At 43.7% G+C, this 23,976-nt stretch overlaps 1 protein-coding gene across 1 annotated transcript in view; it reads right to left on the reverse strand.

Moving 5' to 3' along the window:
- Positions 1–23,976, reverse strand: part of DYRK4 (dual specificity tyrosine phosphorylation regulated kinase 4) — a 72,037-nt gene that overhangs the window by 17,191 nt on the left and 30,870 nt on the right. The window contains exons 6-10 of the mRNA XM_073314661.1: positions 15,152–15,235; positions 8,812–8,958; positions 6,049–6,190; positions 2,385–2,548; positions 1,833–1,969 (exon numbers count right to left, since the gene is read on the reverse strand). Of these exons, the coding sequence (XP_073170762.1) occupies positions 1,833–1,969; positions 2,385–2,548; positions 6,049–6,190; positions 8,812–8,958; positions 15,152–15,235 (674 nt within the window). The remainder of the gene's footprint in view (positions 1–1,832; positions 1,970–2,384; positions 2,549–6,048; positions 6,191–8,811; positions 8,959–15,151; positions 15,236–23,976) is intronic.

Here is a 23,976-nt window from a genome sequence, read left to right on the forward strand (position 1 = left end):
TATCTGTACAAGAGGCTTACTGAAGCAAGAATAAAGCATGCAATGAAAGGGCCTAATTAATTTCCTGCTTAAGATAATATATTGCACAACTCCCATTGACTCCAATGCTGCTGGATCAGGCCCCAAGAATTTTAGTAGTAAAATTTTCTGGGCCTGGTACAACAGCACTGCTTAGTAGAACAAACCTGGCCATTACTAAGAGGGGAAGAAAAATTGTAGGACCATACGTAAAATTTCCTATGCTGGAGCCAGCTATTGGTCCTCCTAATGCTGTATGCCGTCTCCAGCAATGCGTCATTGCTGGATGCTTCATAGGAAGGTGATTGTCCCGCACCCTATTTTCTAACTATGCAACATTATATCATGTTGGAAGAGGGGGGAATTTTTCAGCCTCTGAAGATGCTCTGCTTTGCCCTCAGCATAGGTATGAATATTCCCTGTATATTTTATACATTTCTGTATCAACAGCTAAACCCTTTAAAATCACGCTACACTGTTTGCCTGGATGATTTCCTGTGGCTCTTATTTCATCAAACTGACTCTATGCTGGGAAAATAAAGTGCTCCCTTTTTGTCAGTTTTAAGCTTGCTACCTTTTGATTGTGCTCTCTTGTTCTTATGCTACGAGGAGGAATGAATACAAGCACCATCCTGGTTTTCCACATATCATTACTTTTATTCAATTTTCCTCTTCTTCTCCTTTCCAAACTAAATAGTCCTAAGATTTTTAATCTCTTTTACGAATAACCCTGCCATTCCTATGGTTTTTACCATCTTTTTTGCACTTGTGGATTTTTCCAGAGTAAAAGAGCTGATCTACGCTACAAAGGCTTTGCCAATACAGCTATACCAGTATAGCTATCCTGGCAGAGCCCCCAAGTGGGACTCAGCTTATACTGGCAAAAGGAGTTCTTTTGTTAAACTCCTTTTAAACCCCCTACCCAGACAACATAAACTATACTGGCCAAAGGACTCTTTTGCTGGTAGAGCTAAATCTACATTGGTGTGGGGGAGGGTTTGCCAGCATAGCTATGTCTGTCAGGGATGTGTTTCTTTAACACCGCTGACTGACATAGCTATGCTGGCAAAACTTTGTAGTGTAGTCCTGGTCTAAGGGTTTGTGTACTGGGGGGAAAAAAGCCTAGAATATCTAGTGTGGAACAGCTATTCTGCAATAGTTCTGTGTGGGGACACTCTTATTCCACACTAAAAGTGCCTTTGTGATGTTTAGGTTAATCCACTTTGAAGTGGATTAAAATAAACTGCAAAAAGGCCTTCTTAGTGCAGAATAAGAATGCCCACATGGGGAGGTGGTGCGGAATAACTATCGTGCTTTAAATTCACATCCTAACCCTTTCACACTAACTTCCCCATGTAAACAAGCCTTATAACAAGCCCTATTGGATAACTCTATAACAAAGCTATTTGGGAGTCCAGTATTGGAATAAAATGCAGTTTTGCAAGTCAGGATAGAAGTGAATTGGCAGAGTGATGAAGTGGGGGGAATATAACTGGAATTGTGGGGGACGAAGTAAGTCAGAAATGAGGTGCATTGGCCCAGCTACGTGCAGGGAGCTTGCACCATTCCTGCCCACATCATGCCTGACTCTCCAGGACGTAGCATCCTTCCAATTTTATTGCCAACAAACTCACGCAAAATTTTTAGAAGTATTTGTAAATATGGAATAAGCAAGCATCCTTTTTCTTATAGCATAAACCGATCATTACTTGTAAATTATCCATAATAAAGCAGGGGATGATTATTCTCATGAATAGAAAAGTATCAGCCTATCAAAGACCTCTTTAACCTCTTGAAGTCGTGCCATGCCATACCTTTTCTTGTTCCTTATTATTTTCACTGCCACTAGTTCATTGGTTTTATGATCCAAACATTTTGCTACTTGTCCAAACGACCCTTTCCCAATGACCTCTAGCACTTCGTAGCGGTAAGCAATATGGTCATGCAGAACCTGCAGTAGACAAGGAAACAAAATGCAAGGTTCTGGTGCCAGCACAAATTGAAGGTTCATATTCTAGAGTGGTGTGCGTGTTTGTGAATTCACTGCTCATGAAAGGTGCTGGACTGGCAAAACCTGACGTCTTACGCCCACAGGACAAGTTGAGAGAGAGAGAAGTGCACTAGCAGAAGCGGCACAAGCCCTTAACTAATGAATCTTGCGTCAAGGGAAGGTGGGTCTCCATTCAGAGCTTCGCTTTTGAGATTCAAACAGGTTGTCAATAGTGATGGGTTTGCAATGTGGCCATTTAACTGCTAGCAAGTCATCTGAGACCCTCATTTATCTCATATAGACCAACTAGCAGTGGACAAATAGTCACTACAAATATTGTTGCGCAGAATACCAGTACCATGATTTTTCCTCTTACCTTTATGTAAGTGCCATGTTCATCATCATAACAATTATTATTCTGTGTTTCAGGTAACCCTTCAATCTTTTTAGCTTCCAGACCAAGAAACCACAGCTCTGCATAATTTAGAATTTCTTCTTGCTCATATACTGTTAACTGGTTTCTAAAATATTTCAAGGCTTCTGAATTGAAAAAAAAATCAACAGTGAAAATGTGGAATACCTTGGTGATGCAATTCAATTGTGATTCTTACAGTAAAAGTTTTGTTTAAATGTAAAGTGATTAATTTGTTATTTTTATACTCCCCTATCAACTGTGTTCTTTTCCTGACTCTGCCTGGCTGTGTGACCCTTCGCAAATCATTTATTCTCTTAGAGCCAGTCTTCCAGAGACATTTAGGGGCCTGGTAGAATTGTCAACAGCACCTACGTGCCTAACTCCCATTGATCTCAGCTTTTGAAAATCCCAGTAGGTGCTTATCTGCTTCTTTAGGCACCTAAATATCTCCTTTAAAGATTGGGCCCTTAGGCCTTGGTTTGCCTACCTGTAAAATGGCTTTATGTACTTCCCATGAGTGAGGTTCAGCTAAGTAAAGTTTGCAAAGTATATTTTGCTCCTTGGAAATATGGTGTTAAGTGCAAACTGTTAGATGTATTATTTAGAAAGCAGTTGAGCATGAGTTAAAGAAACAAGTCAGACCTATCCTCTGTATTTCTAAGCATATTTCTTGATTACGCACTAGAGCCCCCATTCTGATGTCACATCATGAGGTCACTGATGTCATTTGCAGCTGGAGGATTAGTCTGCCTGGAGCATGACGAGGCAGTGTGCTCCACAGAAGGGCTCTATGGATTTACCCCAGGTGCTCTGGAAAGTATCTGCTAATGCTTCTTCTTGGGTGGCCAAGGGAGGAAAAGAGCCCCAGCTGTCACTGCTGCCTGATCTTCCTCTTTGGCCTTAACTACTTAATCTGCCCCCACAGTTAAGTAGGTAGAAATTTGGTAAGTGTGATTGGTTCCCTTTTTTGAACTGTGGCTATACAGTGTCTGGAACGCACCTGTGGGTGGAAAATGGGGGTGGCCAATGTGTGTCCACAGAGTGGCTGGTCTTTGGAAGCTTGTCTTCATTTGCACACTGCTTATTCTATCTGTAGGGCTTCTGATTTTTTGGTTTTAACTCATAAATCCCAATAAAACACCCCCAATACAAATAAACAAACAAATAAATAAAAGAAAAGAAAAGAAATTGATGTTTATCCAATAAACCCTGGAAAAACATCAGAAATGGTTACTTGTATGTAAGGGCTTGTCTATACAGAGCTGTAATGAGGACTATGGAGGTGTGAGTTTTGAAGTGCCCAAATGTATTGAGCACTAATTAGTCAGGGTAGATCCTGCCGGTACACACTAAAGGGTTCCTAGGGCACTTTAACGAAGTACCGTTTGAAACAGTGCTCTGTTCAAGTGCATGAGGCAACATTACAAAGGTATTACTTATTGCAGTATATACTACTGTAATGAGTAATGTAAATAATATACATTACTCACTACAGTATATACAAAAAGCAAGCCCCCAAAGCCATCTACATAAAACTCAAAAATTGCTAACAGTAACTCCCTTCTCCCAAACAAAATGAATAAACCCTGAAAAACAGAAGCCCAGCGATCCGTTATGTTGTAAGAAGGTACTAATGCTGCTTTGTGTTACGCTTTAGCTTCTTTACTAAGGGTGGAAATTTCAAATCCACTCAGCACTGGCCTAACTCTACTCCCATACAGATCACAGGTGTAATTTACATTGACTTCACAGCAAGCAGAGCTAGGCCTAAGCTGAACGCTTTTGAAGACCCACGCCTGAATTTCTAAAAAAAGCATCTATCACAGTTGTCCTGAGGCATATTTACAATAGCACATTGACTCAAGTCAGATGCTCTCACCTCCGAAAAAGAGCTAAATGCATAGTCCACCAGTCTTCCATCCCCCAGGCAAAGGGCTCAGAAAACAAATGGATTTAGTCCTTATAATGGCTAAACCTAGCATTAGTCCTCCAGTGCTACAGAGGATCTCTGCTGAACTGTCAAACCAATGAGCTGTTTTAAGCTGTCTTAATTTTGCCTGCATGTTGGTCTGAGGCCAGCCTTATTAGTTTAAGTCAAATTCTCAGCAACTGAAGAGCCCAGAATTGTTCCTGTCACCAGAGTGTCACACTGTGTCCTTGTGTCAAGTCAATTTTTAAAAAAGTTTACTTCCACAAGTCCAAACATAGGGAAAGCAGAAGGTTAAAGACTAGAGCTTACCTACCCCATTCATTCAAAATCACTGGTACCAGTGCCTTTGAATAAAAGGGAATGCGCGTTCATATTTTTCTGTTGACAACTGCACATGGAATTATACTGTAAGGAGGGTGAGATTCTCCTTGAACGAACAGGGCAACTTCAGTTCCAAGTGTCTTGTTTGTTTATGTAGTGCCATATATGACAGGCTTCCTGAACCTGAGGAAATCAGAATGTCAGAGCTGAGATCTGCCATTCTGATCAGAAGGGAGAATTTACTCTTAGTCACCATATACTGGACAGTCATTTTTGCTTATGACTATCTGTTTGTATGTTTTTAATGGATCCATCACCAGGCTATAATTATTGCCTAGTAGTATCTAGGCACTGTTTATATAACAGAGGTTCAGCAGTGAGTTAGGTTCAACGTGGGGATGTATTTGCTCTACCATTCCCTTATTTGTAGTCACTGATGGTTGATTTCCAGAAAAATATTGCCAGGTCCTTCTGCTACTCCCTTGTTAGGGGGAATATTTTTGCAAAGAGATGAGACGAGCAGCTACAGCCAGGTGATTTTTTTTTCTTTTTGGTAAATAGATTATTTGCCAAAAAATGCATTTGTCACTCAAACAGAATTATTCACAAATTGGGGTAGAATTCAGCAAATAATTTTAGCCAAATAAAAAATGTAAAAATATATATTTTTTAAAAAGCTGAAACTGTTTGTTTTGACATTTTCAAAATGAAACATTTAGACTTTTCATTTCAAAGTAACATTTCACTTAGAAATATAGCTAGATTTGTTAAAAATAATTTTAAAGGATAACAAATACCTGAAAAATTAATGAAACAAAACAACGTGGAAAAAATTGTTCATTTTGTTCAACCCAATTTTTTCCCATGAGAGACCCTGATATGGGTAGATAGTCAGGGAGGCTAGACTGTCCTGCAGCTCACACTGCCATGGCTACCATTCTATTTTTAGTGTGCTGGCTCAATGAGAGTAGTGCACGTATGCCTTCCAAAGGCGGGAATCACACCCCCAACTCCAAGTGTAGACAGACCCTTAGTGACTTGCCTTCCCACAACAAGGTCACACGTCCCGGACAAGCCCTTGCCATGGTTTCTTTGCAGGGACTGGACTAGATGACCTCTCAAGGTCCCTTCCAGTCCTATGATTCTATGATTGATTCTATGATCCTCTTGTCACTTATATATTTGCACTAGTCTATTTGTTTCACATTTTAATATCAACAGTTAAATTATATTTAAAAATTCTCTAATGCATCCCTTCCCTTATCCCCTCCCCAAGAAAGGCATTTCAGTGAACTCTTACAGCAATTCACCTCAGTGAGTGCTGTTTGTTACACTGTTCTCTCTAGCATTGCATTGTTTCTGCTCATACTGTACCTGAAGCTGTCAGAGGCAGCTTGAGACTGGTGTTGGTTTCTTCTGTTTCTGGCCTATTGGGATGGACTCTGGTAGCACTTTCAAGCAGGTTTTCTGCAAGGTTAAATTGGGAAAAATGTGGCTGGCCTCGAGATCTGTTTTCCTGCCAAACAACAAAGATTTTCATTTTGCTTTCTTGTATTTTCACTCGTTTTCAGCTCATCCCCTACCGTTACATAAAAACAGCTGCCTGTAGCCCACTCAGAAGTAAACACTGGAGGCTTTGGACTTTATTAGGGATTTTAAAGTTTAAAGTCAACCTGTGGAACTCTTTGTCAGAGGATGTTGTGAAGGCCAAGACTATAACAGGGTTAAAAAAAGAACTAGATAAGGTCATGGAGGATAGGTCCGTCAGTTGCTATTAGCCAGGATGGGCAGGGATGGTGTCCCTAGCCTCTGTTTACCAGAAGCTGGGAATGGACAACAGGGGATGGATCACTTGAGGATTACCTTGTTCATTCCCTCTGGGGCACCTGACACTGGCCACTGTCAGAAGACAAGATACTGGGCTAGATGGACCTTTGGTCTGACCCATTATGGCTGTTCTTATGTTCTAAAGCTAATTTAGGGCTGAAAAAAGGCCTGGAATCCTTGGAGAATATAGTCCTCCGTTTATCCAGAGAACAGGTACAGCATGGGTAACAACAGTGGAAACTTCCCTTACAATGTGCCTTCATTCCGACATGGAGAGAGACACCTTGAAGGGAAAAGGGGGAATTCAGTTTCCATGTCTATTCAATACTTGGGGCTCAATTATCAGCTGGTGTGAACTGTCATAGCTCCATTGACTTCAGTTAAGCTATGAAAATTTACACAAGTTGAGGATCTGGCCCTGGTCTTTCTGCTGAGGAGGTGGACAAGATGATCTAAGAGGTGTTTTCCGTTTCTGACTTCTGTGATTCCAAGAGTCAAAGTGTGCCTCTTTACTTCTAAGCTTGAGAAAACAGGTTTAGAAAAAAACAAAACAAAAGACCTCAAACCTCCATCCTAATAGGGGCCCTGATTTACCAAAGCACTTAAACATGATTTGTATATTGGACATTTTACACTCCTGTGGAATTTCTAAGCCTTGCTTTAGGAAGGAGTCTGGCCTCTATGCATCTTCTTATAACAATGGCTTTTAAGTGTTTTCTTAAAACACAAGACAATCTCCCCAAACCCTTAGATTAGTAAATTAACCTGTTCACAGAAGATGCTAGGTAAGAACTGGAAATTCTTAGAGTTGAAACTTAAGCAGACTACAATGGGACCTGAGCTCATGTTTGTGCGTGAATGGTTGGCTGCATCAGGCCACGGAATTCAACCTTTTTGATAGTTTGAATCATTTCAGGTAAGCAGCCTCTCTACCCCATTCTGTATGTTGTTCTGTGCCCTAGAGCTCCACTCAACCCTTACACACACATTTCTAAAAAGGTTATAAAACCCATGGCAGTGTCTCAGTAAACCTCTACCTGACAAGCTGCTGTTTATAAAGCTTGCAATCTCCAGGCATTCCATGGCATCGCAGGCAAAATGCATTCTGGGATAATTCTGATCCAGAAACATAGGCATCGACTTCCTCTCTACCCAGGGAGTGCTCGATAGCTGTTCTGCCCCAGGCCCTGCCCCCACCCCCACTCCGCCTCTTCCCACCCTCACTCCTCCCCTGGCCCCACCCCCACTCCACCTCTTTCCCCAAGGCTGCACCCCCTCCCCGCCTCTTCCCGCCCCCCCTTTTCCCCACCTCTTTCCGTCCCCTTCCCTGAGCACACCCCATCCCTGCTCCTCTCACTGCCTCCCAGCGCCTCCTGCATGCCGCGGAACAGCTGGGAGGTAGAGGGAGAAGTTGATCAGTGGGGCTGCGGGCCGGGGGGAGGCGCTGGGGAGGCAGGGAGGAGCTGGCTGCCAGTGAGTGCTAAGCACCCACTAATATTTTCCATGGGTGCTCCATGTCTGGTCCATAAGATCGGAAGATCTAGTCTAGTCCATAAGATCTGAAGATAGATCAGAATGGGGCCCAGCAGAACCTGCCAAATCTGCTGAGACTCCACCATAGATTTGTTACAGTAACATCACAAATAGGAAGGGAAAAGGATCAACATTGTAGAGATAAAGAAAGTGAGTCACCTCTTTAGAAAAAGACAAAATTTCTTTATTGAAGAAAAAAGACAGGAATTTAGAGAGCAGGGATTAGAGAAGGACAGAGGAGTTGGGAAGAATGAGGAAGACAGACGGAACTGGTTGGATTTTTAAATGCCAACATTGAAGAAGGCTTCAAAAGGTTGAAGTAACTTTGGATAATCATCAAAATTTATGGCGATATCTCAAATTAGCTGCCACACCTTTTAGGTATTCACCCATCACTAATTTTTTTTTTGTTTAAACTGGAACTGTGCTAGTGAAAATAGAAACTGAAAAAAAATCTTCAGTAAATTATATCTATCTACAGATATACAAACATCCAGATAGGTCACTAATCAGATTCGCTAAAATTCCATCAGCTCCATTAGAAACAAATCGGTTAACATCAAACAAAAGTCTCTAACAATCAGATAGACGAGGTGAGTGAGATAATAGCTTCAGGGCCTGAAGAAGAGCTCTGTGTGGCTCAAAAGCTGGTCTCTCTCACCAACAGAAATTGGTCCAATACAAGATATTGCCTCACCCACCTTGTCTCTCTAATATCCTGGGACAGACATGGCTACAGCTACACTCCATATAAAAATGAGATGTCCTTTAATTCACCTGAAGCAATAGGTTCACATTCTGCAGGTTCTTTGTTATGTGAGGAAGGCTGCTGTCTTGTGGATGAGGTCTGGCGGTATTTAAAATGAAATTGTGCTTCGTTTGGCCTTCCAGATGAGGGAGTGAACTAATGCTGCTATTGAATTTCTGAAGTCAAATAAATAAAAATTACATGGTAAAGATTTTTTTTTAAAAAAAAAAAACAGCTTAGTTTGAAAGAGTGACCTCGATAGCTTTTCTATGCTTTTAAAACTGATTTGTCAAAAACATATTAAAAAATGTACAAGAACACAATTATTAATAGATGAACAGATATGTTAAAACAGCAGCACTTGCTTCCACTATAAATTCATGGCATGAGTTTTCTTAGAACTACCTAATTTTAGTTTCTCGTAACTTTTTTTTTAAATTTCACCTTCTGAGTTGACATTTTGCTATACCTTTTCAGCCGAAATGTTATATTTTTCTGGAAAACCTGAGCAAAATTCAGTCAGCAATTTCTGAGTTAAGTGTAGGAAAAAAATCCTGGCTCTAACCAGTGATGAGCTGCCAAAATCTTAACAGTGGGTTCCCTCCTCACCCCACGAGGGGGTCGTTGCCCACCCCCATCCCCTGGGACTCCTGCCCCATCCAACCCCCCCGAGTTCCTTGACGCCCACCCCCCCAGGACCCCTGCCCCATCCACCCCCTCCCCTGTCCCCTGACTGCCCCCAGAACCGGGCAGGAGGGTCTCGTGGGTCACCGTAGTGGGTGCCCACCCCACCCCTAAAAGACAGAGGCACCTGCCGGGGGCGGCGAGGTGGGAAGTCCCGGCAGTGCTTACCAGGGGCAGCTCCCAGGAAGCATCCGGCAGGTCCCTCTGGCTCCTAGGGGTGGGGGAGCGTAGCTGGGGGAGAACTGGGGGAGTGGCCGCTCCCCCACTGATCACATCAAAAGTGGTGCCTTTGGTGCCGACTCCCTGGGTGCTCTGGGCTGGAGCACCCATGGGGAAAATTTGGTGGGTGCAGAGCACCCACCGGCAGCTCCCTGCGCCCAGCCCCAGCTCATCTCCACTCTGCCTCCTCCCCTGAACCCACCGCCCTGCTCTGCTTCTCCGCACCCCCCCCCCACCCGGCTTCCCACAAATCAGCTGTTCGGCGGGAAGCCTGGGAGGGCTGAGAAGCAGGCCGTGGCTTCCCACTCAGGCCGAGGGTGGCGGAGGTGAGCTGAGGCGGGGAGCGGTTCCCCTGCGTGCCCCCCCCAGGTTACCTGCTGCGGTGCGGGCGGCCCTCCTCGCGCCCCCCTCCCCCCACCTGAGCTTAGCTCCGCTCTGCCTCCCTGGGCCTGAGCAGGAAGCCGCGGCCTGCTTCTCTGCCCACCCCGGCTTCCCGCGTGAACAGCTGGGGGGGCGGTGAAGCAGAGCGGGGCGGTGCGTTCAGGGGAGGAGGCGGAGGTAGAGCGGAGGTGAGCTGGGGCTGGGGGTGGGGCAGGGAGCTGCCAGTGGGTGCTCTGCACCCATCAAATTTTCCCCTTGGGTGCTCCAGGACTGAAGCACCCATGGAGTTGGCGCCTAAGGCGCCACTTTTGGCCGGTTAAATTTAGAAGCCCTTTTAGAACCAGATGTCCCTTGCGGAACAACTGGTTCTAAAAGGGCTTCTAAATTTAACAACTGGTTCCAGAAAACAGGTGCGAACTGACTCCAGCTCACCACTGGCTCTAACCACCAGGCTATAGAGTCATTCTCATGCTTGTGCTCGCTCGCTCTCCATCCTCCCTCCCTCTTCCCCGCAAGATGTGTGCACACGCGAAAGAGAAAACAAATACTAGGGCATGAGAGGCATGAGAATGGCTCTATAGCCTAGTGGTTAGAGCACTCATCTGGGAGGCGGGAGGATCCAGAGTGCACTACCTTCAACAGGAGAGATTGAGGGTGCTCTACATCAGACTATCCCAGTGGTTAGAGCACCCTAAGATGTGGCAGATCCCTGTTCAAATCCCTTCTCCCCCTTCCAGTGGAGGGAGAACTTGAACCTGGATCTCCCACATCCCAGGTGAGTATCTAAATCACTGAGCTAAAAGCTATGAGGGAGGTTGAGGTTCCCTCCTCCCCAGTTTTGTGTGAATTCACCTGAGGGGCCCGATCCAGTAGGCAGTCTCTGAGAATGCCTACACGATTGGACCCCATACGTGACTTAAGTAGCCGAATGCCTATCTTCCCCTGGTTTGTGAACTGCTTTGACGTTTAGGCGGGGGATAGGTGTCTTGAAATCTAGAAGGAGGCAACAGTGCAAATGCCCAGGGGCCAAACTATAGGCACCAAGTGTGTTTAGGTGCCTACAGAGTTCCATGAGAGTTGTGTATCACACTGGGATTTAGGTGCCTAAAAAGGGATTTAGGTACCTAATGCCTTTTGTGCGTCTAGGTCTAGGTCTAGGTCTTTTTGTTATTTGCAAAACACTGCTGCATCACAAATGCTTTAAACTCAGTTATTGATGTGTGTGGTAAAAACTTTTGTGACTGATGGGAACTACCATATTTGGTATCCAAATTGTTTGCATCCCATCTAATAGCTGCAAAGAAAGTATTCCGTGTAGAAACCTTCCTCTTGTAGACAGATTTGAGTGCAAAAATAGGTTCCAATCCTGAAAGAGATTGCCTGTGTGCTATCAATAGCAGGATCAAGACCATAGATTCGGTGCTGAAAGTTTTATACTCCTGTAGAATGTAAAAGCTCTGAAGAAGGAGGGAGTCTGGTTCCTAAGGCACTTATAATGACAAGGGGTTTTTCCTGTATTTTATTAAAAAAACAAACCAAGCACCTGAGATGAATAAGTTTCAGAGTAGCAGCCGTGTTAGTCTGTATCCACAAAAAGAAAAGGAGTACTTGGGGCACCTTAAGCGACTAATAAATTTGAGCATAAGCTTTCATGAGCTACAGCTCACGTCATCGGATGCATTCAGTGGAAAATACAGGGAGGAGATTTATATACATAGAGAACATGAAACAATGGGTGTTACCATACACACTGTAACAAGAGTGATCAGGTAAGGTGAGCTATTACCAGCAGGAGAGCCGGGGGGGGGGGAAGAAACCTTTTGTAGTGATAATCAAGGTGGGACATTTCCAGCAGTTGACAACAACATCTGAGGAACAGTGGGCGGGGGGGGGGGGAGAGGGAGGAGAGCGGGGGAAATAAACATGGGGAAATAGTTTTACTTTGTGTAATGACCCATCCACTCCCAGTCTTTATTCAAGCCTAAGTTAATTGTATCCAGTTTGCAAATTAATTCCAATTCAGCAGTCTCTCGTTGGAGTCTGTTTTTGAAGTCTTTTTGTTGAAGAAGTGCAACTTTTAGGTCTGTAAATCAAGTGACCAAAAAGATTGAAGTGTTCTCAGACTGGTTTTTGAATGTTATAATTCTTGATGTCTGATTTGTGTCCATTTATTCTTTTATGTAGAGACTGTCCAGTTTGACCAATATATATGGCAGAGGGGCATGCTGGCACATGATGGCATATATCACATTGGTAGATGTGCAGGTGAACGAGCCTCTGATAGTGTGGCTGATGTGATTAGGCCCTATGATGGTGTCCCCTGAATAGATATGTGGACACAGTTGGCAACGGGCTTCGTTGCAAGGATAGGTTCCTGGGTTAGTGGTTCTGCTGTGTGGTTGCTGGTGAGTATTTGCTTCAGGTTGGGGGGCTGTCTGTAAGCAAGGACTGGCCTGTCTCCCAAGATCTGTGAGAGTGATGGGCCGTCCTTCAGGATAGGTTGTAGATCCTTGATGATGCTTTGGAGAGGTTTTAGTTGAGGGCTGAAGGTGATGGCTAGTGGCGTTCTGTTATTTTCTTTGTTGGGCCTGTCCTGTAGTAGGTAATTTCCAGGTACTCTTCTGGCTCTGTCAATCTGTTTCTTCACTTCAGCAGGTGGGTACTGTAGTTGTAAGTATGCTTGATAGAGATCTTGTAGGTGTTTGTCTCTGTCTGAGGGGTTGGAGCAAATGCAGTTGTATCGCAGAGCTTGGCTGTAGACAATGGATCGTGTGGTGTGCTCTGGGTGAAAGCTGGAGGCATGTAGGTAGATATAGCGGTCAGTAGGTTTCTGGTATAGGGTGGTGTTTATGTGACCATCACTTTATTAGCACCGTAGTGTCCAGGAAGTGGATCTCTTGTGTGGACTGGTCCAGGCTGAGGTTGATGGTGGGATGGAAATTGTTGAAATCATGGTGGAATTCCTCAAGGGCTTCTTTTCCACAGGTCCAGATGATGAAGATGTCATCAGTGTAGCGCAAGTAGAGTAGGGACATTAGGGGACGAGAGCTGAGGAAGCGTTGTTCTAAGTCAGCCATAAAAATGTTGGCATAGTGTGCGGCCATGCGGGTACCCATAGCAGTGCCGCTGATTTGAACGTATACATTGTCCCCAAATGTGAAATAGTTATGGGTGAGGACAAAGACACAAAGTTTAGCCACCAGGTTTGCCGTGACATTATCGGGGATACTGTTCCTGACGGCTTGTAGTCCATCTTTGTGTGAAATGTTGGTGTAGAGGGCTTCTACATCCATAGTGGCCAGGATGGTGTTTTCAGGAAGATCACCGATGGATTGTAGTTTCCTTAGGAAGTCAGTGGTGTCTCGAAGGTAGCTGGGAGTGCTGGTAGCGTAGGGCCTGAGGAGGGAGTCTACATAGCCAGACAATCCTGCTGTCAGGGTGCCAATGTCTGAGATGATGGGGTGCCCAGGATTTCCAGGTTTATGGATCTTGGGTATTTCCCCATGTTTATTCCCCCCACACACACACTGTTCCTCAGATGTTCTTGTCAACTGCTGGAAATGGCCCACCTTGATTATCACTACAAAAGGCTTTTCCCCCCCTGCTCTCCTGCTGGTAATAGCTCACCTTACCTGAACACTCTCGTTACAGTGTGTATGGTAACACCCATTGTTTCATGTTCTCTATGTATATAAATCTCCCCTGTCAAGGTTCCTTCCCCACTCTCAATGCTAGGGTACAGATGTGGGGACCTGCATGAAAAACCTCCTAAGCTTATCTTTACCAGCTTAGGTCAAAACTTCCCCAAGGTACAAAATATTCCACCCATTGTCCTTGGATTAGCCGCTACCACCACCAAACAAATACTGGTTACTGGGGAAGAGCTGTTTGGAAACGTCTTTCCCCCCAAAATACTTCCCAAAACCTTGCACCCCACTTCCTGGACAAGGTTTGGTAAAAAGCCTCACCAATTTGCCTAGGTGACTACAGACCCAGACCCTTCGATCTTAAGAACAATCCTCTCAACACTTGCACCCCCCCTTTCCTGGGAAATGTTGGATAAAAAGCCTCACCAATTTGCATAGGTGACCACAGACCCAAACCCTTGGATCTGAGAACAATGAAAAAGCATTCAGTTTTCTTACAAGAAGACTTTTAATAGAAATAGAAGTAAATAGAAGTAAAAAATCACCTCTGTAAAATCAGGATGGTAGATACCTTACAGGGTAATTAGATTCAGAACATAGAGAACCCCTCTGGGCAAAACCTTAAGTTACAAAAAAGATACACAGAAAGAAATGGTTATTCTATTCAGCACAATTCTTTTCTCAGCCATTTAAAGAAATCATAATCTAACGCATACCTAGCTAGATTACTTACTAAAAGTTCTAAGACTCCATTCCTGGTCTATCCCCAGCAGAAGCTGCATATAGACAGACAGAGACCCTTTGTTTCTCTCCCTCCTCCCAGCTTTTGAAAGTATCTTGTCTCCTCATTGGTCATTTTGGTCAGGTGCCAGGGAGGTTACCTTTAGCTTCTTAACCCTTTACAGGTGAGAGGAGTTTTCCTCTGGCCAGGAGGGATTTTAAAGGGATTTACCCTTCCCTTTATATTTATGACATCCCCATTGTATTTTCCACTGAATGCATCTGATGAAGTGAGCTGTAGCTCACGAAACCTTATGCTCAAATAAATTTGTTAGTCTCTAAGGTGCCACAAGTACTCCTTTTCTTTTTTAGATGAATAAGTTATCCCTTTCACAGGAAATACTATGGAAGGGAATGGAAATTTTTAGAGTTGAAACTCACAGAGTTTCCCATGAACATATGGGGGGGGTGTTTGTCCCCCAGTGTGCAGCAGACATAGCTCAAAGTACTACTGAATGACTAGTGGGATCACAGACTGCACTCAGGTGCTAGACACAAAATTCCAAAGCTGCAGGGGGAGGGAAGGTGGGGAAGAAAAGGACTATTTGTCTCACCCTCCATTTTGGGAAACCATCTACTTAGGTTTATTATATTTGAGGTGCTCTCCTGGAAAACAAGCAGCAGAACATTCTTTAACATTGATGGAAGATTCACATACCTGATGGAAGACTTTGCTGGATCCCAGATGATTGCTCTCTTGAGCTGGCAGTTGAGACTGAGAAAATGAATCTACTTGGGAAGACTGAAAAAGATAGTTTGACGTTTTGTTCAATAAAGTGATTCTGAAAGGTTACATTACAATGTTTTTAGTGTCATCAGCACTAAATTGATTACAACAATTTAATCAATGGTAAAAATGTAACGAGGACATGTACTGCTCCATTTTTTGAGAGGTATAAAATAACATCCATTAGTCATTCAGAAAATAGCACAGCTATTTAGATGACCAATGACTGCATTTTGAAAAAACAGCCTGCAAGGTGCTAAACGACTAATAGTTTTTCATATTCCGATTGGACTTTTAGCTGTCTTTTTATCAAAATAACATTAAATACTTTTGTTGTAAACATCTGTTTAACAACAGATTTAAAAGTGTAGGTCATGAGGCCAGATTCTGGTCTCAGTTACACCGATATAAAGCAGGAGTAATTCTTTTGAGATCAGTGGAGTTTCTGGTGTAAATGAGACAAGATTCTAGCCCATCACCTCCCTGTGGCAGAATGCCTCCCTGCACTGGAAATACAGCAACAACATGCCTGTTACTGGATTCAACTGTGGGGTGCAGCTAATTTCCCCTCGAGTGGTTGATATATGGGAGGGGCAGCCAAATCATTGTTCTTATACCATCTCCTTTTGTCTCCTCTCTCTTTAAAACTTTCTCCTTCCTTTCACTTCACCAAGTTTAATGGCAAGTTGAACCCATGTGATGGAAGTGGAACGGGGGTCTAATTATATGTTAATAGGCTGAATCTCCATTAACAGTTTGTGCTCAGCTGCACAAAGGCACTTTCTTAATGCACTATCTTTCATTTGTGTGACCAACAAATGGGTACAATCTTCCCTAATGCTCCACATTAAACACTCGGAGAGCTGCAAACCGGGTGAAATTCAGCAAAAAGCCCAAGTAAATGACCTTTGTGTGATGGAGCTACATAGGGCTGGGGAGGAATAGAATTCACTCAACAACCCAGATGGGCTGGAATAGAGACTGGGATCCATGCAGCCCCCTGCAGCCCTACCCCAACAAAGGATTTTTTCCCACTGGATTTGCACAACAGCAGACTTATCAGCCATAGCCCTGCTATTGCACCAGCTCACTCTCCTTGCTGGGATCAGAGTCTAGTTTTTCCACATGATCACACAACACAGCTGCTCACCCAGCAGGAGAGGAGCACAACAAGTCTTCTGCTGCAGGAGGCTTTCCAGAGCTTCTATGTTACTAGCTGAACTTCTCCCATAAAAAAAACAATGTTACAACATGGAGAGAATGGCCAGGTATCCTACAGTAACTGTGGTTCTTCAAAATGTTGTAGTCAATGTGGATCTGACTGTAAGGTGCAGGTGGGCCTTGTGTGTGAGATTGGATTCTTTTGAATAGCAGTGTCTGTCGGGGCTATGCATGTGCCTCCGTGTGCTCCCATAGAAGGGCATAAAGGGTGGGTCAGCCATGACCTTCTCTCATTTCCTTCACAATTCAAAGCTCATGTTGCTGAGGACATTGAAGAGCAGGGATGGAGAGCAGGTAGTAGGACCCACACAGATTACAATATCTCAAAGAATCACAGTTACTGTAGCATATGTAACCATTCTTTCTTCTTCCACATTGTGTCAGTGTGGATCCCACTGTGACTAGTAAGCAATATCCCCTCTGGATGCTGGGAATGAGGACTGCCAGCTGCGTCAGTCAAATAATGATTGGAGTATTGCTCGCTGGAACTTGGCATCAGGCCCAGCTGCTATATCAAGGGCATAATGCTTGACAAAAGTCAATGGATTGCTCTATGTTGCTGCTTTATGGATTTCAGATCTTCGACTCCAGGATGAAGACAGTGGTCAACAACTACTGTTCTCTGGCACAGTGGAATACTCTACAATAAGAATAAAGCTCAGGAGACAGAACTTTTTCCAGGGTCAGTCCAGTGAATTCCCACAGGAACTAAGAACCATCACAAACCTCACCACCCTCTGCTCCAAGTGCAAGGTGCATTTCTTTGACCTTGCCCTTTTCTAACGTAAATACAGAGCAACATATATATGAAACAAAAACAAAAATCCTACCAAAATAAGAAATGCCACTGCACACACTTCTCTCCCTGCGTAGAGGATAAGAGAATGAACATCACATGGGATTAACTTGCCATATGCATAATGAAGTGAAAGGAGGGAGTGCTCTATGGATATAAATTTCAAAGGCCTAAAAAGTTAAAGGCGTTTATAAACTCTTTCACTGTCTACCATGAAACAGTGATAGATAGGGGATTCACGCCTATGATTAAACGGAGAGCTTGGTTTTACTCGGTTACTTAGCAAACACCTAAAAGCATCTATTTATATTGAAAGTTTATTGATTAAATACACCCATACAAACCCACAAGAAATGAAAACAAGTATTTATACTGACACTGTGATTGAGTGATTATGCAAAACAAACTTCAGATATTATTAAAGTCTCTTTCCTTTTGGAGTTAAGGTATCAGAGTCTCTTAGTTTAAGAACAACTTTTAATTGATGGAAAGGAAACAGTTAATTTTATTCTCAGTCCTGAAGTACAGGGCATTCACAGACAGGAGAGAAAAGATGGGTGAAACATGGCTTTTGCTGATGTTTATGGAACACGGGACCGCTAGTTAGTTACAGGTGGATGCTTTGGCTGGCAAGTCTACCAAGACACTTGCTTCTTGGACCTTGATTAGTTACAATTTGGTGAGGGCCATCATCTGGTTGGATCCTTTCTCTTTAGACAAGGCAGGTTTGGATGAGTGCAGTATATTTGACTTCAAGATTTGAAAAGTCAAGAGAGTGAGTCAGGATAGAGGAAAGAAACAGAAGGCAGAAAATCACACAAGAAGGAAAGAGATTACTATACAGGATCTTACATGCCTTTGTCGTGCTGGCAATTAGATATCCCCACTGCTGGGCTGAGGATGATAAATAAATGATCTGGAGGATGGTGTGGATTGCACTCTCAGCAAATTTGCGGATGATACTAAACTGGGAGGAGTGGTAGATACGCTGGAGGGGAGGGATAGGATACAGAAGGACCTAGACAAATTGGAGGATTGGGCCAAAAGAAATCTGATGAGGTTCAATAAGGATAAGTGCAGGGTCCTGCACTTAGGATGGAAGAATCCAATGCACCGCTACAGACTAGGGACCGAATGGCTAGGCAGCAGTTCTGCGGAAAAGAACCTAGGGGTGACAGTGGATGAGAAGCTGGATATGAGTCAGCAGTGTGCCCTTGTTGCCAAGAAGGCCAATGGCATTTTGGGATGTATAAGTAGGGGCATAGAGAGCAGATCGAGGGACGTGATCGTTCCCCTCTATTCGACATTGGTGAGGCCTCATCTGGAGTACTGTATCCAGTTTTGGGCCCCACACTACAAGAAGGATGTGGATAAATTGGAGAGAGTCCAGCGAAGGGCAACAAAAATGATTAGGGGTCTAGAACACATGACTTATGAGGAGAGGCTGAGGGAGCTGGGATTATTTAGCCTGCAGAAGAGAAGAATGAGGGGGGATTTGATAGCTGCTTTCAACTACCTGAAAGGGGGTTCCAAAGAGGATGGCTCTAGACTGTTCTCAATGGTAGCAGATGACAGAACGAGGAGTAATGGTCTCAAGTTGCAGTGGGGGAGGTTTAGATTGGATATTAGGAAAAACTTTTTCACTAAGAGGGTGGTGAAACACTGGAATGCGTTACCTAGGGAGGTGGTAGAATCTCCTTCCTTAGAGGTTTTTAAGGTCAGGCTTGACAAAGCCCTGGCTGGGATGATTTAACTGGGAATTGGTCCTGCTTCGAGCAGGGGGTTGGACTAGATGACCTTCAGGGGTCCCTTCCAACCCTGATATTCTATGATTCTATGATTCTATGAGAACTGGATGTCATGATAGTGGGATAACTTCCAGCACTCGCAAGTGAAAACAAAGTTCCTTAAACAAGAGAAAGCCCAGCCAACCTTTCTCTCAGGAAGAAAGTTCTTTAGACTTGTCAAGATGAGTTGAGTTACCAACTGCTGGTAAGTCAGCAGATGAGCTGGGGGAAGAAGATTGTTTTTTTCAGTCTTTTTAAGGACCCAAAAAAGGAGTAAAAGTAGGGCAGTTTTTGTCCTCATTATTTTGTCCACCAATTAAATCCATTTCTGTAAGGCCAAAGTTGACATAGGTAAATTTTTTTTGTTTACCAAGTATGATCTCAACACAGTCCTTGACTTATTTTAGTAGGCCACATTGTTTGGACTAATACAATTTCTGTCTGGTTTTCTTGCACATTCGTCATCGTAAACAGCTTGACCTATTTTTCACATTTATTGTAACATCTTATGAACTTTTACATACTTTTTATAGTTGAGCTTAGGGTAACTTTGTAGGTCCAATAATCACAACAGGAGTATCTGAGTGCCTTCTCATAGTGCACAAGGAGTCCCAGCCTGGAGAACAGTTAGAAGGCATAGTGCAGGATCTTTGTGGTCTCCTCTGAGATTTGCCCCGATCAGCCAACCATTCAGACATAAGTAGATGTGAATTCCCTTCCTCCTTAAGTGTGCTGCCACCACAGCCAGGCATTTTGCAAACGCTCTTGCCAGGGGGAGTCCAAAAGGCAGTCCCCTGGGTTAGTAATGGTTGGGTCCCACTGTGAAGCTTAGAATCTTCCTGCAAGCACACACATCCTGCAAGTTCAGAGCCATGAACCAGTCCCAAGCTTGAAGAGATGGAACGACGGATGCAAGAGTTATCATCCTGAACCTGAGATAATGTATGTATCTGATTAATCTTCTTAGGTCTAGGACAGGATGAAGACCCCCCCACCCCCTTTCATCTTTAGAATCAGAAAATACAGGGAGTAGAAACCTTTCCCCCTGAATTGTGGTGGCATCTTCTCTACGGCTCCCCAGTGAGGCCACTTCTGCTTGTAACAGGCTCTTGTGAGAAGGGTCCCTGAAGGGTGGTAGGTAAACAGCAGGGTTAAAGAGTGGAACTGAATGAGATAGCAATGGGTGATGATCTCCAACACACATCTGTCCAATGCAGTGGCAGACCATACTTGCTGGAATGGGGTAAGGCAGCTTCCAAACATGGTGCTTTCTGGCCTGGATTTGATGTGGCTCCCAAGAGTCCTGTCAAATGTCTTGCTGTGCCATAGGAGTAGGATGCATCACTGAGGAGGAAGAAGCCTGGAGACCCCTCTTGTCTATCATCTTCTTGCCATAGTACTTATGTTGCATGGAGTGCTAACACGGCACCTGTTATCATGACTGGGATTGAGGACAGCATGGCTTGAACTATAGGGCTGGTGTGTAAATCCCCAAGGAGTGCGAGGTGGCCTTTCAGTCTTTTAGACAGTGCTGTCAGCTCACTTACTAAATAATTCACTGCCCTCAAAGGGCAGATCCTTGATCATTACATGCACCTCCCTGGGGATGCCTGATGATTGGAGCCAGGATACTCAATGTATAGTCACTGCCATGCCATAGATCTGGCCTCAGTGTTGGAAGTGCCCATTCCCATCTGTGTACCCATCCTGGCCTCCAACTGGCCTTCCTTGATTGTTCTCCTGAGTCACTCTGCCCCCTTTGTCATGTGGGGAGTTTTCAGAGAAAGGACATCACTCTATACCAGGCAAAAAAGTTCCATTTGTCCAGGAAGGCCTGGCAATTTGACACAGTGAGTTGTAATGAGACAGAGGAAAAAGATTTTCTCCCAAGTAGGTTGACCCTTTTTGTGTCCTTCTCCTTAGAGGTACTCTTGTTTGATTTAGATTTCTCCTGTACCACTGAAATGACTAACAGGCCTATGTTGTGGTGGGCATAGAAGTACTTGAACCCAGACTGAGGGACCTGGTACTGCTCTCTACCCATTCTGCACTTGGTGTTATCATGGCCAGCATCTATCACAGGCCCTTAGCTGGGTCAAGCAGCCCCTCATTTATAGGGAGGGTGATTCTGATTGGACCGAGAGTTGTCAGGATGTCAAACTACTTATGAGATTTCTCTGATATGACCCATGTCTCTAATTCCAGAGTCTCAGCAATTCTCTTAAACAGCTCTTGGAATGCCTCAAAATAAACATGCTGATGCTGAGGACACCACCTCATTGGGCAACAAAGATGACAGGCCTTTGGTGGTGAAACATTTTTTATTTCAGAAGATGGAGAAAGCTACTAGGGGAGAGGCTGTTCTAGATTTGATTTTGACAAATAGGGAGGAACTGGTTGAGAATTTGAAAGTGGAAGGCAACTTGGATGAAAGTGATCATGAAATGGTAGAGTTCATGATTCTAAGGAATGGTAGGCAGGAGAACAGCAAAATAAAGACAATGGATTTCAAGAAGGCAGACTTTAGCAAACACAGAGAGTTGGTAGGTATGATTCCATGGGAAGCAAGTCTAAGGGGAAAAACAACTGAAGACAGTTGGCAGTTTTTCAGAGACATTATTAACAGCATAAGAGCAAACTATCCTACTGCATAGGAAAGATAGGAAGTATGGCAAAAGACCACACTGGCTTAACCAGGAGTTTTTCAATGATCTAAAAATAAAAAAGAGTCCTACAAAAAGTGGAAACTAGGTCAAATTACAAAGGATGAATATAAACCAATAACACGAATAGGTAGGGACAAAATTAGAAAGGCCAAGGCACAAAACGAGATCAAACTAGCTAGAGACATAAAGGGTAACAAAAAAACATTCTGCGAATACATTAGAAGCAAGAGGAAGACAAAGGACAGGGTAGGCACATTACTCAATGAGGGGTGTGTGTGGAAATAATAACAGAAAATGTGGAAATGGCAGAGGTGCTTAATGACTTCTTTGTTTTGGTTTTCACCAAGAAGGTTGGTGGTAATAGTCAGTATGGATTTATCAAGAACAAATCATGTCAAACCAACCTGATAGCTTTCTTTGACAGGGTAACAAGCCTTGTGGATAGGGGGGAAGTGGTAGATTTGGTATATCTTCACTTTAGTAAAGCTTTTGATACTGTCTCGCATTGCCTTTTCATAAACAAACTAGGGAAATTCAACCTAGATGGAGCTACTATAAGGTGGGTGAAAAACTGGCTGGAAAACCATTCCTAGAGAGTAGTTATCAGTGGTTGACAGTCATGCTGGAAGGGCACGAGGAGTGGGGTCCCACAGGAATCTGTTCTGGGTCTGTTCTGTTCAATATCTTCATCAATGATTTAGATAATGATATAGAGAGTACATTTATAAAGTTTGCAGACGATACCAAGCTGGGAGGGCTTGCAAGTGCTTTGGAGGATAGGATTAAAATTCAAAATTATCTGGACAAACTGGAGAAATGGTCTGAAGTAAATAGGATGAAATTCAATAAGGACAAATGCAAAGTACTCCATTTAGGAATGAACAATCAGTTGCACACATACAAAATGGGAAATGACTGCCTAGGAAGGAATACTGCAGAAAGAGATCTGGGGGTCACAGTGGACCATAAGCAAAATATGAGAGTGTAACACTGTTGTAAAAAAACAAAACATCATTCTGGGATGTATTAGCAGGAGTGTTGTAAGTAAGACATGAGAAGTAATTCTTCCGCTTTACTCTGCTCTGATTAGGCCTCAACTGGAGTATGGTGTCCAGTTCTGGGCACCACATTTCAGGAAAGATGTGGACAAATTGGAGAAAGTCCAGAGAAGAGCAACAAAAATGATTAAAGGTCTAGAAAACATGACCTATGAGGGAAGATTGAAAAAACTGGGTTTGTTTAGTCAGGACTAAAGACTGAGAGGGGACATGATAACAGTTTTCAAGTACATAAAAGGTTGTTACAACGAGGAGGGAGAAAAATGGTTCTTCTTAACCTCTGAGGATAGGACAAGAAGCAATGGGTTTAAACTGCAGCAAGGGGGGTTTAGGTTAGACATTAGGAAAAACTTCCTGTCAGGGTGGTTAAGCATTGGAATATATTGCCTAGGGATGTTGTGGAATCTTCATCATTGGAGATTTTTAAGAGCAGGTTAGACAAACACCTGTCAGAGATGGTCTAGATAATACATAATCCTGCCATGAGTGCAGGGGACTGGACTTGATGACCTCTTGAGGTCCCTTCCAGTTCTATGATTCTGTGACATTATTGTTATTCTGACTCCAGGTCTAGCTCTTCCTCCTAGTCTGGCATAGGCAGTCTGGTCAGAGAAACTGGTGGGGAGAGTAATCTCCTCCTCTTCCCTGAATGCAGTGTCAAATGGCTCCTAGAGGCCTGTGATGTCAGACCCTAGTAAACCCAACTGGGCCGCAATGGCCTGCTATTGAGGTATGGCTGGCTTGTTTGATATTGGCCAATCCAATGCCATTCCTGTCACACAAGCAGCTGAGCCCTATAAAGAAGGCAGTGATGTCCCTTTCAGTGATGCCCACCACAGATCTCAGAGGAGAGTGTTCTGTGCTCAGATGTGGCGAGAATGTACGTTGCAAGGATGGAGAAGAAGAACAGACCTCCTCAGTGGGCAGTGCTAAGGGATATGGCACTCTTGGCAACAGGGCTTGCACGGTGTTTCAGAATCAGTGGCAGACCTGTTTTTTCCCCACAGCTTATTTTCAGCTGTAAACATTGATAGGAATATGAAGAGGCATGCAGCACACGAACGTCCCTGAGAAACACTGCTGTTCAAAAGAATCCAGTCTTAAGAACATGATGGGCACAAGAACCCTACAGTTGGCTCTACACTGGCAGATAGTCAAAGAGGAATCATTTATTTTCAATTTTGCATACTCTGGACTCAGTGAAAAAATTAAACATTTATTAACTCAT

The sequence above is a fragment of the Lepidochelys kempii genome, chromosome 1, assembly GCF_965140265.1.
Source record: "Lepidochelys kempii isolate rLepKem1 chromosome 1, rLepKem1.hap2, whole genome shotgun sequence".
Classification (NCBI taxonomy): Eukaryota; Metazoa; Chordata; order Testudines; family Cheloniidae; genus Lepidochelys; species Lepidochelys kempii.